The sequence below is a fragment of the Oncorhynchus kisutch genome, linkage group LG29 (genome assembly GCF_002021735.2).
Source record: "Oncorhynchus kisutch isolate 150728-3 linkage group LG29, Okis_V2, whole genome shotgun sequence".
Lineage (NCBI taxonomy): Eukaryota > Metazoa > Chordata > Actinopteri > Salmoniformes > Salmonidae > Oncorhynchus > Oncorhynchus kisutch.
In genome coordinates this window covers 47107664-47124364 of record NC_034202.2, presented here as the reverse complement: position 1 = coordinate 47124364, position 16701 = coordinate 47107664, and the positions used below count along the sequence as shown (strand labels likewise).

Sequence of the window (16701 nt, the reverse complement as noted above, 5' to 3'; positions counted from 1 at the left end):
GGAGGCTATATACAGGGGATACCGGTACAGAGTCAATGTGGAGGCTATATACAGGGTGTTACGGTACAGAGTCAATGTGGAGACTATATACAGGGTATTACGGTACAGAGTCAATGTGGAGGCTATATACAGGGTGTTACGGTACAGAGTCAATGTGGAGACTATATACAGGGTATTACGGTACAGAGTCAATGTGGAGGCTATATACAGGGTATTACGGTACAGAGTCAATGTGGAGGCTATATACAGGGTGTTACGGTGCAGAGTCAATGTGGAGGCTATATACAGGGTGTTACGGTACAGAGTCAATGTGGAGGCTATATACAGGGTGTTATGGTACAGAGTCAATGTGGAGGCTATATACAGGGGTACCGGTACAGAGTCAATGTGGAGACTATATACAGGGGGTACCGGTACAGAGTCAATGTGGAGACTATATACAGGGGGTACCGGTACAGAGTCAATGTGGAGGCTATATACAGGGGGTACCGGTACAGAGTCAATGTGGAGACTATATACAGGGGGTACCGGTACAGAGTCAATGTGGAGGCTATATACAGGGGGTACCGGGGGTACCGGTACAGAGTCAATGTGGAGGCTATATACAGGGGGTACAGAGTCAATGTGGAGGCTATATACAGGGTGTTACGGTACAGAGTCAAATGTGGAGGCTATATACAGGGGGTACCGGTACAGAGTCAATGTGGAGGCTATATACAGGGGTACTGGTACAGAGTCAATGGTTAGTAGAGGTAATTCAGGTAATATGTAGATGTAGGTAGAAGTAAAGTGACTATGTAGATAATAACAGAGAGTAACAGCAGTGTAAAAGCGGGGCAGGGGGGCAATGCAAATAGTCTGGGAAGCCATTTGATTAGCTGTTCAGGAGTCTTATGGCTTGTGGGTAGCAGCTGTTTAGAAGCCTCTTGGACCTCGACTTGGCACTCACCGCTTGCCGTGCGGTGGCAGAGAGAACAGTCTATGACTAAGGTGGCTGGAGTCTTTCACAGTTATGAACTCAGACTGATGGTGGGAATTAGGTAACGTTAACTAACTTTCAGCAGTTTCAATCTAGCTAGGCTCAAAACACATACTTAAGCATTAAACATGACTTCAAAAAGTATATTTGTTAATTTTCTGTTTTTGTCAGGCTGGGCTGTTTGACGGCTGAATACATTCACACTACCCTCTGTAGTGCGGTAGCAGAGAGAACAGTCTATGACAAGGGTGTCTGGAGTCTTTGACAATTGTTAGGGCCTTCCTCTGACACCGCCTGGTATAGAGGTCCTGGATGGCAGGAAGCTTGGCCCTAGTGATGAACTGGGCCGTTCACACTACACTCTGTAGCGCCTTGTGGTCGGAGGCTGAGCAGTTGCCATACCAGGCAGTGATGCTCTCGATGGTGTCACTGTAAAACCTTTTGAGGATCTGAGGACCCATGCCAAATATTTCCAGACTCCTGGGGGGGAATAGATTTTGTGTGCCTGGACCATGTTAGTTTGTTGGTGATGTGGACACCAAGGAACTTGAAGGTCTCAACCTGCTCCACTACAGCCCCGTCGATGAGAATGGGGGTGTGCTCGGTCCTTCTTTTCCTTCTTTTCCTGTAGTCCACAATCATCTCCTTTGTCTTGATCACATTGAAGGAGAGGTTGTTGTCCTGGCACCACACGGTCAGGTCTCTGACCTCCTCCCTATAGGCCGTCTCATTGTTGTCGGTGATCAGGCCTACCACTGTTGTGTCATCAGCAAACTTAATTATGGTGTTGGAGTTGTGCCTGGCAGTGCGGTCATGAGTGAAAAGGGAGTACAGGAGGGGACTGAACACGCACCCCTGAGAGGCCCCCGTGTTGAGGATCAGCATGGCGGATGTGTTGTTACCTACCCTTACCATCTGGGAGTAATAGTTTGCAAGTCCTGCCACATCCGACGAGCATCGGAGCCGGTGTAGTACGATTCGATCTTAGTCCTGTATTGACTCTTTGCCTGTTTGATAGTTCGTCGGGGGGCATTCGTCGGGGGATTTGTTATATGCTCCTTGAAAGCAGCAGCTCTAGCCTTTAGCTCAGTGCGGATGTTGCCTGTAATCCATGGCTTCTGGTTGGGGTATGTACGTACAGTCACTGTGGGGACAACGTCCTCGATACACTTATTGATGAAGCCAGTGACTGATGTGGTGTACTCCTCAATGCCATCGGAAGAACATATTCCAGTCTGTACTAGCAAATCAGTCCTGTAGCTTAGCATCTGCTTCATCTAACCACTTTTATATTGACCGAGTCACTGGAGCCTGCTTTAGTTTTTGCTTGTAAGCAGGAATCAAGAGGATAGAATTGTGGTCAGATTTGCCAAATGGAGGGAGAGCTTTGTACGCATCTCTGTGTGTGGAGTAAAGGAGGTCTAGAGGTTGGTTTTTTCCTCTGGTTGCACATTTAACATGCTGATAGAAATGAAGTAAAATGGATTTCAGTTTCCCTGCATTAAAGTCCCCGGCCACAAGGAGCGCAGACTCTGGATGAGTGTCTTCCTGTTTGCTTATGGCCGTATACAGCTCATTGAGTGTGGTCTTAGTGACAGCATCGGTCTGTGGTGGTATGTAGACAGCTACGAAAAATACAGATGAAAACTCTCTAGGTAGATAGAATGGTCTAAAGCTTATCATGAGATACTCTACCTCAGGCGAGCAAAACCCTGAGACTTTCTTAGATATCGTGCACCAGGCTGTAGATACACGTGCTTTCAGTTTGTCCCATTTATTTTTCAGCGATTGAACGTTAGCTAGCAGAACAGAAGGCAAGGGCAGATTAGCCACTGATCCTGATCCTCACAAGGCGTATGTGTGTGTCTGTATGTTTGTGTTGCTTCACAGTCCCTTCTGTTCCATAAGGTGTATTTTGATGTTTTTTAAATATGATTTTATTTGCATTATTTACCTGATGTGGAATAGAGTTCCATGTAGTCATGTCTCTATGTAGCACTGTGGAATAGAGTTCCATGTAGTCATGTCTCTATGTAGTACTGTGGAATAGAGTTCCATGTAGTCATGTCTCTATGTAGCACTGTGGAATAGAGTTCCATGTAGTCATGTCTCTATGTAGTACTGTGGAATAGAGTTCCATGTAGTCATGGCTCTATGTAGTACTGTGGAATAGAGTTCCATGTAGTCATGGCTCTATGTAGTACTGTGGAATAGAGTTCCATGCAGTCATGGCTCTATGTAGTACTGTGGAATAGAGTTCCATGTAGTCATGGCTCTATGTAGTACTGTGGAATAGAGTTCCATGTAGTCATGGCTCTATGTAGTACTGTGGAATAGAGTTCCATGTAGTCATGGCTCTATGTAGTACTGTGGAATAGAGTTCCATGCAGTCATGGCTCTATGTAGTACTGTGGAATAGAGTTCCATGCAGTCATGGCTCTATGTAGTACTGTGGAATAGAGTTCCATGTAGTCATGGCTCTATGTAGTACTGTGGAATAGAGTTCCATGTAGTCATGGCTCTATGTAGTACTGTGGAATAGAGTTCCATGTAGTCTCATGGCTCTATGTAGTACTGTGGAATAGAGTTCCATGTAGTCATGGCTCTATGTAGTACTGTGGAATAGAGTTCCATGCAGTCATGGCTCTATGTAGTACTGTGGAATAGAGTTCCATGCAGTCATGGCTCTATGTAGTACTGTGGAATAGAGTTCCATGTAGTCAGGGCTCTATGTAGTACTGTGGAATAGAGTTCCATGTAGTCATGGCTCTATGTGGTACTGTGGAATAGAGTTCCATGTAGTCATGGCTCTATGTAGTACTGTGGAATAGAGTTCCATGTAGTCATGGCTCTATGTAGTACTGTGGAATAGAGTTCCATGTAGTCATGGCTCTATGTAGTACTGTGGAATAGAGTTCCATGCAGTCATGGCTCTATGTAGTACTGTGGAATAGAGTTCCATGCAGTCATGGCTCTATGTAGTACTGTGGAATAGAGTTCCATGCAGTCATGGCTCTATGTAGTACTGTGGAATAGAGTTCCATGCAGTCATGGCTCTATGTAGTACTGTGGAATAGAGTTCCATGTAGTCATGGCTCTATGTAGTACTGTGGAATAGAGTTCCATGCAGTCATGTCTCTATGTAGTACTGTGGAATAGAGTTCCATGCAGTCATGGCTCTATGTAGTACTGTGGAATAGAGTTCCATGCAGTCATGTCTCTATGTAGTACTGTGGAATAGAGTTCCATGTAGTCATGTCTCTATGTGGTACTGTGGAATAGAGTTCCATGTAGTCATGGCTCTATGTAGTACTGTGGAATAGAGTTCCATGTAGTCATGGCTCTATGTAGTACTGTGGAATAGAGTTCCATGTAGTCATGGCTCTATGTAGTACTGTGGAATAGAGTTCCATGCAGTCATGGCTCTATGTAGTACTGTGGAATAGAGTTCCATGCAGTCATGTCTCTATGTAGTACTGTGGAATAGAGTTCCATGCAGTCATGGCTCTATGTAGTACTGTGGAATAGAGTTCCATGCAGTCATGTCTCTATGTAGTACTGTGGAATAGAGTTCCATGTAGTCATGTCTCTATGTGGTACTGTGGAATAGAGTTCCATGTAGTCATGGCTCTATGTAGTACTGTGGAATAGAGTTCCATGCAGTCATGTCTCTATGTAGTACTGTGGAATAGAGTTCCATGCAGTCATGGCTCTATGTAGTACTGTGGAATAGAGTTCCATGCAGTCATGGCTCTATGTAGTACTGTGGAATAGAGTTCCATGCAGTCATGTCTCTATGTAGTACTGTGGAATAGAGTTCCATGCAGTCATGGCTCTATGTAGTACTGTGGAATAGAGTTCCATGCAGTCATGTCTCTATGTAGTACTGTGGAATAGAGTTCCATGTAGTCATGTCTCTATGTGGTACTGTGGAATAGAGTTCCATGTAGTCATGGCTCTATGTAGTACTGTGGAATAGAGTTCCATGCAGTCATGTCTCTATGTAGTACTGTGGAATAGAGTTCCATGCAGTCATGGCTCTATGTACTACTGTGGAATAGAGTTCCATGCAGTCATGGCTCTATGTAGTACTGTGTCATGGCTCTATGTAGTACTGTGGAATAGAGTTCCATGCAGTCATGGCTCTATGTGGTACTGTGGAATAGAGTTCCATGTAGTCATGGCTCTATGTAGTACTGTGGAATAGAGTTCCATGCAGTCATGGCTCTATGTAGTACTGTGGAATAGAGTTCCATGCAGTCATGGCTCTATGTAGTACTGTGGAATAGAGTTCCATGCAGTCATGGCTCTATGTAGTACTGTGGAATAGAGTTCCATGCAGTCATGGCTCTATGTAGTACTGTGGAATAGAGTTCCATGCAGTCATGGCTCTATGTAGTACTGTGGAATAGAGTTCCATGTAGTCATGGCTCTATGTAGTACTGTGGAATAGAGTTCCATGCAGTCATGGCTCTATGTAGTACTGTGGAATAGAGTTCCATGCAGTCATGGCTCTATGTAGTACTGTGGAATAGAGTTCCATGTAGTCATGGCTCTATGTAGTACTGTGGAATAGAGTTCCATGTAGTCATGGCTCTATGTAGTACTGTGGAATAGAGTTCCATGTAGTCATGGCTCTATGTAGTACTGTGGAATAGAGTTCCATGTAGTCATGGCTCTATGTAGTACTGTGGAATAGAGTTCCATGCAGTCATGGCTCTATGTAGTACTGTGGAATAGAGTTCCATGCAGTCATGGCTCTATGTACTACTGTGGAATAGAGTTCCATGCAGTCATGGCTCTATGTAGTACTGTGGAATAGAGTTCCATGCAGTCATGTCTCTATGTAGTACTGTGGAATAGAGTTCCATGCAGTCATGGCTCTATGTAGTACTGTGGAATAGAGTTCCATGCAGTCATGTCTCTATGTAGTACTGTGGAATAGAGTTCCATGTAGTCATGTCTCTATGTGGTACTGTGGAATAGAGTTCCATGTAGTCATGGCTCTATGTAGTACTGTGGAATAGAGTTCCATGTAGTCATGGCTCTATGTAGTACTGTGGAATAGAGTTCCATGTAGTCATGGCTCTATGTAGTACTGTGGAATAGAGTTCCATGCAGTCATGGCTCTATGTAGTACTGTGGAATAGAGTTCCATGCAGTCATGTCTCTATGTAGTACTGTGGAATAGAGTTCCATGCAGTCATGGCTCTATGTAGTACTGTGGAATAGAGTTCCATGCAGTCATGTCTCTATGTAGTACTGTGGAATAGAGTTCCATGTAGTCATGTCTCTATGTGGTACTGTGGAATAGAGTTCCATGTAGTCATGGCTCTATGTAGTACTGTGGAATAGAGTTCCATGCAGTCATGTCTCTATGTAGTACTGTGGAATAGAGTTCCATGCAGTCATGGCTCTATGTAGTACTGTGGAATAGAGTTCCATGCAGTCATGTCTCTATGTAGTACTGTGGAATAGAGTTCCATGTAGTCATGTCTCTATGTGGTACTGTGGAATAGAGTTCCATGTAGTCATGGCTCTATGTAGTACTGTGGAATAGAGTTCCATGCAGTCATGTCTCTATGTAGTACTGTGGAATAGAGTTCCATGCAGTCATGTCTCTATGTAGTACTATAGAATAGAGTTCCATGTAGTCATGGCTCTATGTAGTACTGTGGAATAGAGTTCCATGCAGTCATGGCTCTATGTAGTACTGTGGAATAGAGTTCCATGCAGTCATGGCTCTATGTAGTACTGTGCACCGACCATAGTCTGTTCTAAACTTGGGGACTGTGAAGAGACATCTTGTGTCATGTCTTGTGGGGTATGCATGGGTGTCGGAGCTGTGTGCCAGTAGTTTAGACAGACAGCTCGGTGCATTCACCATACCTCTCATGAATAAAAGTAGTGATGAAATCAATCTTTCCTCCACTTTGAGCCAGGAGAGATTGACATGCATATTATTAATGTTAGCTCTCAGTGTACATCCAAGGGCCAGCCATGCTGCCCTGTTCTAAGCCAATTGCAATCTTCCTAAGTTCTGTTCTGTGGCACCTGACCACAAGACTGAACAGTAGTCAAAGGTGCGACAAAACTAGGGCCTGTAGGACCTGCCTTGTTGATAGTGCTGTTAAGAAGGTAGACACTAGAGCCTGTAGGACCTGCCTTGTTGATAGTGCTGTTAAGAAGGTAGAAACTAGGGCCTGTAGGACCTGCCTTGTTGATAGTGCTGTTAAGAAGGTAGAAACTAGAGCCTGTAGGACCTGCCTTGTTGATAGTGCTGTTAAGAAGGTAGAAACTAGGGCCTGTAGGACCTGCCTTGTTGATAGTGCTGTTAAGAAGGTAGAAACTAGGGCCTGTAGGACCTGCCTTGTTGATAGGGCTGTTAAGAAGGTAGAAACTAGAGCCTGTAGGACCTGCCTTGTTGATAGTGTTGTTAAGAAGGTAGAAACTAGGGCCTGTAGGACCTGCCTTGTTGATAGTGCTGTTAAGAAGGTAGAAACTAGGGCCTGTAGGACCTGCCTTGTTGATAGTGCTGTTAAGAAGGTAGAAACTAGGGCCTGTAGGACCTGCCTTGTTGATAATGTTGTTAAGAAGGTAGAAACTAGGGCCTGTAGGACCTGCCTTGTTGATAGGGCTGTTAAGAAGGTAGAAACTAGGGCCTGTAGGACCTGCCTTGTTGATAGGGCTGTTAAGAAGGTAGAAACTAGGGCCTGTAGGACCTGCCTTGTTGATAGGGCTGTTAAGAAGGTAGAAACTAGAGCCTGTAGGACCTGCCTTGTTGATAGTGTTGTTAAGAAGGTAGAAACTAGAGCCTGTAGGACCTGTCTTGTTGATAGTGTTGTTAAGAAGGTAGAAACTAGGGCCTGTAGGACCTGCCTTGTTGATAGTGTTGTTAAGAAGGTAGAAACTAGGGCCTGTAGGACCTGCCTTGTTGATGGTGCTGTTAAGAAGGTAGAAACTAGGGCCTGTAGGACCTGCCTTGTTGATAGTGTTGTTAAGAAGGTAGAAACTAGAGCCTGTAGGACCTGTCTTGTTGATAGTGTTGTTAAGAAGGTAGAAACTAGGGCCTGTAGGACCTGCCTTGTTGATAGTGTTGTTAAGAAGGTAGAAACTAGGGCCTGTAGGACCTGCCTTGTTGATGGTGCTGTTAAGAAGGTAGAAACTAGGGCCTGTAGGACCTGCCTTGTTGATAGTGTTGTTAAGAAGGTAGAAACTAGGGCCTGTAGGACCTGCCTTGTTGATAGTGTTGTTAAGAAGGTAGAAACTAGGGCCTGTAGGACCTGCCTTGTTGATAGTGTTGTTAAGAAGGTAGAAACTAGAGCCTGTAGGACCTGTCTTGTTGATAGTGTTGTTAAGAAGGTAGAAACTAGGGCCTGTAGGACCTGCCTTGTTGATAGTGTTGTTAAGAAGGTAGAAACTAGGGCCTGTAGGACCTGCCTTGTTGATGGTGCTGTTAAGAAGGTAGAAACTAGGGCCTGTAGGACCTGCCTTGTTGATAGTGTTGTTAAGAAGGTAGAAACTAGGGCCTGTAGGACCTGCCTTGTTGATAGTGTTGTTAAGAAGGTAGAAACTAGGGCCTGTAGGACCTGCCTTGTTGATAGTGTTGTTAAGAAGGTAGAAACTAGGGCCTGTAGGACCTGCCTTGTTGATAGTGTTGTTAAGAAGGTAGAAACTAGGGCCTGTAGGACCTGCCTTGTTGATAGTGTCATTAAGAAGGTAGAAACTAGTGCCTGTAGGACCTGCCTTGGTGATAGTGTTGTTAAGAAGGTAGAAACTAGTGCCTGTAGGACCTGCCTTGTTAATAGTGTTGTTAAGAAGGTAGAGCAGCACTTTATTATAGACAGACTTCTCCCTATCTTAGCTACTGTTGTATCAACATGTTTTGACCATGACAGTTTACAATCCAGGGATACCCCAAGCAGTTTAGTCACCTCAATTTGCTCAATTTCCACATTAAATAGTTGAGGTTTATTGTTTAGTGAATGATTTGTCCCAAATACAATGCTTTTAGTTTTAGAAATATTTAGGACTAACTTATTCGTTGCCACCCATTCTGAAACTAACTGCAGCTCTTTGTTAAATGTTTCTTTTCAGTCCATGTATTTGTTTTCTCCCCAATTGGTAGTTACAGTCTTGTCCCATCGCTGCAACTCCCGTACGGACTCGGGAGAGGCGATGGTCGAGAGCCATGCGTCCCCCGAAACACAACCCTGCCAAGCCGCACTGCTTCTTGACACACTGTTCTCTTAACCCGGAAGCCAGCCGCACCAATGTGTTGGAAGAAACACTGTACACCTGGCGACCGAAGTCAGCTTGCAGGAAGTCCTGGCTGGCCAAACCCTCCCGTAACCAGGACGACGCCGGACCAATTGTGCGGCGCATCATGGGTCTCTCCGTCACGGCCGGCTGTGACAGAGCCTGGGATCGAACCCGGGTCTATAATGACGCTTCAAGCCCTGCGATGCAGTGTCTTAGACCGCGGCGCCACTCGTTAGGCCCGGAATTCTTGATTCTACCTGTATTATGTTGGCGAGGCTTCCATTAAAAAATACCCTCTGTGTTCTGTTAGACAGGTAATTCTTTATCCACAACACAGCAGGGGGTGTAAAGCCATAACACATACATTTTTCCATCAGCAGACTATGATCGATAATGTAAAAAGCTGCACTGAAGTCTAACAAGACAGCCCCCCACAATCATTTTATCATAATTGTCTCTCAGCCAATCATCAGTCATTTGTGTAAGTGCTGTGCTTGTTGAATGTCCTTCCCTATCAGCATGCTGAAAGTCTGTCAATTTGTTTACTGTAAAATAGTATTGTATCTGGTCAATCACCATTTTTTCCAAAGGTTTACTAAGGGTTGGTACCAGGCTGATTGGTCGGCTATTTGAGCCAGTAAAGGAGCTTTACTATTCTTGGGTAGCAGAATGCCTTTAGCTTCCCTCCAGACCTGAGGGCACACACGTTACTATTCTTGGGTAGCAGAATGACTTTATCTTCCCTCCAGACCTGAGGGTACACACGTTACTATTCTTGGGTAGCAGAATGACTTTAGCTTCCCTCCAGACCTGAGGGATCACACGTTACTATTCTTGGGTAGCAGAATGACTTTAGCTTCCCTCCAGACCTGAGGGCACATACGTTACTATTCTTGGGTAGCAGAATGACTTTAGCTTCCCTCCAGACCTGAGGGTACACACGTTACTATTCTTGGGTAGCAGAATGACTTTAGCTTCCCTCCAGACCTGAGGGCACATATGTTACTATTCTTGGGTAGCAGAATGACTTTAGCTTCCCTCCAGACCTGAGGGCTATTATATTATTACTATTCTTGATTTTACTTGTATTTTTTTTCAATCTTGTCTCATCACTCAACTCCCCTAACCCAGACGACGCTGGGCCAAACCCTCCCCTAACCCAGACGACGCTGGGCCAAACCCTCCCCTAACCCAGACGATGCCGGGCCAAACCCTCCCCTAACCCAGACGACGCCGGGCCAAACCCTCCCCTAACCCAGACGACGCTGGGCCAAACCCTCCCCTAACCCAGACTACGCTGGGCCAATTGTGCGCCGCCTCATGGGTCTCCCCGTCACGGCCATCCAATTTGTCAGACCCAGGTGCTTTTCCATTGTTGATAGACAACAATAATTGTTTCACCTATTCCACACTCACTTTACATATTTCAAAATTGCAATTCTTGTCTTTCATAATTTGGTCAGATATATTTGGATTTGTAGTGTCAGCGATTGTTGCTGGGATGTCATGCGTAAATATGCTAATCTTGCCAATTAAAAAATCATTAAAGTAGTTGGCAATATCAGTCGGTTTTGTATTGAATGAGCCATCCCATTCAATGAAGGAAATGTCCCAAAATGTCATTTAAGATTCTCCAAAGCCTTTTTACTTTCATTCTTTATGTAATTTATCTCTGTTTCATAGTGTAGTTTATTCTTCTTTATTCAGTTTAGTCACGATTTCTCAATTTGCAGTGCGTTTGCCAATCGGTATTTGCCATTCCTTTTGCCTCATCCCTCTCAACCGTACAACTTTTCAATTCCTCATCAATCCACAGGGATTTAACAGTTTTTAGTCATTTTCTTAATGGGTTTATGCTTATTAGTAACTGGGATAAGCAATTTCATAAATGTCTCAAGTGCAACTCATTACACACCACGGACCAACAAATATTCTTTACATCAACAACATAGGAATCACGACAAAACTTATTGTATGACCTCTTATACACTATATTAGACCCAGCCTTAGGAACTTTGGTTTTCCTCGATATGGATATTATATTGTGATCAATACATCCGATGGATCTGGATACTGCTTTCAAGCTAATGTCTGCAGCATTAGTAAAGATGTGATCAATACATGATGATTTCATTCCTGTGCTGTTTGTAAACTACCCTGGTAGGTTGACTGATAACCTGAACCAGGTTGCAGGCACTGGTTACAGCTTGAAGCTGTTTCTTCAGTGGGCAACTTGATGAAAGCCAGTTAATATTTAAATCACCCAGAAAATATATCTCTCTGTTCATATCACATACATTATCAAGCATTTCACACATGTTATCCAGATACTGACTGCACTTGGTGGTCTATAGCAGCTTCCCACCAGAATGGTCTTTAGGTGAGGCAGATGAACCTGTAGCCATATTACTTCAACAGTATTTAACACGAGATCGTCTCTAATCTTTACAGGAATGTGGTTCTGAATATAAACAGCAACACCTCCACCTTTGGCATTTCTGTCTTTTCTGTAGATGTTATAACCTTGTATTGCTACCACTGTATCATCAAAGGTGTTATCTAAGTGAGTTTCAGAGATAGCCAGAATAGGAATGTCATCTGTTACTAGCCAGTTATTAATTTCATGAACCTTATATATTATATTATATTATATTATTATAATATTATTATTATATTATATTTCAATGTGAGCTTTTTTAAGCACTTTTCCGGGATGCTTGCTTGTTTTCATTGCTTTACTGGGAAGCTCAGCAGAAGTAGACATTCTCATGTTATTTATGTTATTACAGGGTGAGCTACACACAGTGGACTTCCTACTAGGGCACACCGCCTCAGTGCTAACAGTATAACTCTGGTTCATAGGCTCATGATTACTGAATACAATATCTGTAGGATCAGAAGAGGCATTCAGAGCAGTTAGAGGGACATCAATTAGGTTAGTTACATTGTGTCTACCAACTCCCCTGTTTTAATGTGCATTTGCTGAAGCATTATGACATCTCTGCATCATAATGGTAGGGATTAACTGAGCTGGGCTTGGGTCATTGATAAGTCATTGTGTCAACACAGCCTTATAATGCTGTGAAAGGATCCAGGATCCCAAATGATTTGGGTGGATCCCATCCTTCTTATAAAATGGGTTTTGTTTCCAAAAAGGTATCGACATTGTCAACAAAAGTTGCACCCATTGAGTTGCAATAATCACATAGCCAGTTGTGAAGAGAGAGAATCCTGCTGAAGCGTACAATGCCACGATTCAGAGAGGGATCAGGGCCAGATATGATGGGTCTTTATTAGTGTCTAGCAGAGAGTCAATCAGCTCTTTGAAATCCAGTTTCAACTGTTGAGCGATGCCCTTCATAATGTCATTAAAACCCTCATGGACTAGGATAGAATCAATATTTATGTCCTGGTGTAGTACATTCAGGATCAGCTTAGTAATGTAATTAAAACCCACATGGACTAGGATAGAATCAATGTCCTGGTGTAGTACATTCAGGAGCAGCTTAGTAATGTCATTAAAACCCTCATGGACTAGGATAGAATCAATATTTATGTCCTGGTGTAGTACATTCAGGAGCAGTTTAGTAATGTCATTAAAACCCACATGGACTAGGATAGAATCAATATTTATGTCCTGGTGTAGTACATTCAGGAGCAGCTTAGTAATGTCATTAAAACCCTCATGGACTAGGATAGAATCAATATTTATGTCCTGGTGTAGTACATTCAGGAGCAGCTTAGTAATGTCATTAAAACCCACATGGACTAGGATAGAATCAATATTTATGTCCTGGTGTAGTACATTCAGGAGCAGCTTAGTAATGTCATTAAAACCCACATGGACTAGGATAGAATCAATGTTTATGTCCTGGTGTAGTACATTCAGGAGCAGCTTAGTAATGTCATTAAAACCCACATGGACTAGGATAGAATCAATGTCCTGGTGTAGTACATTCAGGAGCAGCTTAGTAATGTCATTAAAACCCACATGGACTAGGATAGAATCAATATTTATGTCCTGGTGTAGTACATTCAGGAGCAGCTTAGTAATGTCATTAAAACCCTCATGGACTACGATAGAATCAATATTTATGTCCTGGTGTAGTACATTCAGGAGCAGCTTAGTAATGTCATTAAAACCCACATGGACTAGGATAGAATCAATGTTTATGTCCTGGTGTAGTACATTCAGGAGCAGCTTAGTAATGTCATTAAAACCCACATGGACTAGGATAGAATCAATGTTTATGTCCTGGTGTAGTACATTCAGGAGCAGCTTAGTAATGTCATTAAAACCCACATGGACTAGGATAGAATCAATGTTTATGTCCTGGTGTAGTACATTCAGGAGCAGCTTAGTAATGTAATTTACTCGAGCTCTGGGATAGGACATTGTTTTTGCACCAGAAACAGCCATATTTCTTACCATGGAGCTGCCCAAAATCAAGGTTGACGAGAAGGATGAGGAAATCCGCCCACTCCCACGCATCACTGGATTCAGAGAGCTGTGGATGCACGGGCGAGAGGCAGGATAACTAGCTCACGGCGCCTGGTGCAGGCCTCCGACAGATGGAGAAGCCTCTTCTTGATCCAGAGTAGGGATGGAAGGTTGCCGTCGTCGATCAGGCTCCAGGGCGGCGAGGCTTGACGTTGGTAGGCCTGGAACTAGTGTGGCCTACACTTTGCGGTTGAGGCGTTGTCGCTCCTTGACATTTCCACTTCACAATAACAGCACTTCCAGTTGACAAAGGCAGCTGTAGCAGTATAGTCAGTTAGCAGTTACACCGGTGGCAATGAATTAATAAAACCAAAAGCTTACCTTGCCTTGGAAGAGTTCCAGTGTTGTGTTGGATAGTCATAGCCAGCTAGCTAACATAGCATCCCTCTGTTATAGCCAGCTAGCTAACATAGCATCCCACTGTTATAGCCAGCTAGCTAACATAGCATCCCTCTGTTATAGCCAGCTAGCTAACATAGCATCCCACTGTTATAGCCAGCTAGCTAACATAGCATCCCTCTGTTATAGCCAGCTAGCTAACATAGCATCCCTCTGTTATAGCCAGCTAGCTAACATAGCATCCCTCTGTTATAGCCAGCTAGCTAACATAGCATCTCACTGTTATAGCCAGCTAGCTTACATAGCATCCCACTGTTATAGCCAGCTAGCTAACATAGCATCCCTCTGGCATAGCCAGCTAGCTAACATAGCATCCCACTGTTATAGCCAGCTAGCTAACATAGCATCCCACTGTTATAGCCAGCTAGCTAACATAGCATCCCTCTGTTATAGCCAGCTAGCTAACATAGCATCCCTCTGTTATAGCCAGCTAGCTAACATAGCATCCCTCTGTTATAGCCAGCTAGCTAACATAGCATCCCTCTGTTATAGCCAGCTAGCTAACATAGCATCCCTCTGTTATAGCCCAGCTAGCTAACATAGCATCCCTCTGTTATAGCCAGCTAGCTAACATAGCATCCCTCTGTTATAGCCAGCTAGCTAACATAGCATCTCACTGTTATAGCCAGCTAGCTTACATAGCATCCCTCTGTCATAGCCAGCTAGCTAATATAGCATCCCACTGTTATAGCCAGCTAGCTAACATAGCATCACTCTGTTATAGCCAGTTAGCTTACATAGCATCCCTCTGTCATAGCCAGCTAGCTAATATAGCATCCCACTGTTATAGCCAGCTAGCTAACATAGCATCACTCTGTTATAGCCAGCTAGCTAACATAGCATTCTTTTGTCATAACCAGCTAGCTAACATAGCATCCCTCTGTCTGAGCCGGGTGTTTTAGTAACTTTGAGTAAGTGAAACTGAAAGTGCAAAAAAAAATCATGAAATCTCTCTCTCTCTCTTCTCTTGCTTCTCCTTCATTTTTGAATAAATTAATTTGTTCACAACTGTTCAACTATTGTCTTTCTCTCTCTTTGAGTCAACTACTCACCACACTTTCTGCACTGCAGTGCTAGCTAGCTGTAGCTTATGCTTTCGGTACTATATTAATTCTCTGATCCTTTGATTGGGTGAACAACATGTCAGTTCATGCTGCAAGAGCTCTGATAGGTAGGAGGACGTCCTCTGGAAGTTGTCATAATTACTGTTTAAGTCTATGGAAGGGGGTGAGAACCGTGAGCTTCCAAGGTTTTGTATTGAAGTCAATGTACTCAGAGGAGGATGGAAGCTATCTGTCCTCCTGCTACACCATGGTGTTACCCTACAGAGTGCTGTTGAAGCTACTGTAGATCTTCTTTGTGTTTTAATCAATTATTTGGTGATGTGAATATTTCTTTTTTAATTTTAATTGAATCTTTATTTAACTAGGCAAGTCATATTTAGTATAGTTTTTGTAAAAAGGAATGTTTAATTCATGAAATTCACTGAGGAGCATGGTCTACCCCTTCCTCTTCTGAGGAGCTTCCACTGCTGTCCATAGGCCTGCAGTCTCTACAGGGAATTTAAACTGTACTCTCTTTTCATAATGGGGTAAAATATGACCAGCTAGGTGTGATAAACAGCCACCATGACATCAGCAGGGAGATCAGCAGGGACAACAGAGACTGATTGGTTGTTGAACTCTTAGGACCACCATTCAATAAAAACAAACAAAATAAATCCTCCTTCATTTGGCTGTCTGTAAATTTAAAAGGAGGGGAAACGTGTTGGTTAGGCAGCCAGTTTGGAGGGTGAATTGCCACAAAGCACATCCAGCAAGAGGGAAAACACGCACGCGCACACGCACACACACACACACACACACGCACACGCACACGCACACGCACACACACACACACACACACACACACACACCGTGAACTGAACTCCCACCTACACCGCATGCGTGTGCTCGACTGTTACCTCCGCCTGGTCTGCCATGACCCTTTGCCTCAATAGCATCGGTGCCGCGCATCTCCCCACAGTCGGGAGCGCGCCTCGGTCCACCGCAGCCGTCTGTTTTCTTCACTGCACAGCACGGCTCGCTCCTCCGACGGTCCACGGTGTAACTATGGCAGCCCTGAGTAAGATACCGCACAGCTGCTATGAGATCGGACACACATGGAACCCTTCCTGTGTCATGTCCACCCTGGAGATCACTGCGGGGGCTCTGGAGGTCTCTTTCAAAATATATGCACCGCTTTACCTGGTGAGTAGTTCGCTCCAAATACACGGCCAGGGAGATCTGTCCAGCCGATGCTAACTAGCTAGTTAGCCGTGTTGTGCTACAAGGGCCCCAAGTTCATACCTTATGGATGGATTGAAGCTAGCTAGCTAAATGAATCGGTCGCATGTTGTTAACTACAGTTTGTGACCGGTTGTTAGCAAATGAGACGTCGTGACTACAGATTTCACTTAACGTTATAATGCAAAAGAAAGTTAGCTTCCCTATTTAGCTGGCTAATCCCAGCTAGGTATATTGCAAATCTGCCGGCTAACTAGCTAGCTAACGTTAGTGGG

The 16701-nt window shown here is 43.9% G+C and overlaps 1 protein-coding gene across 1 annotated transcript in view; it reads left to right on the top strand.

Moving 5' to 3' along the window:
- Nucleotides 1–16167: 16167 nt before the first annotated feature.
- The window catches only part of tmem135 (transmembrane protein 135), a 36922-nt gene continuing 36388 nt past the window's right edge, over nucleotides 16168–16701 (top strand). Inside the window, exon 1 of the mRNA XM_031809475.1 lies at nucleotides 16168–16390. Within this exon, the coding sequence (XP_031665335.1) occupies nucleotides 16253–16390 (138 nt within the window). The 5' untranslated portion in view covers nucleotides 16168–16252. The remainder of the gene's footprint in view (nucleotides 16391–16701) is intronic.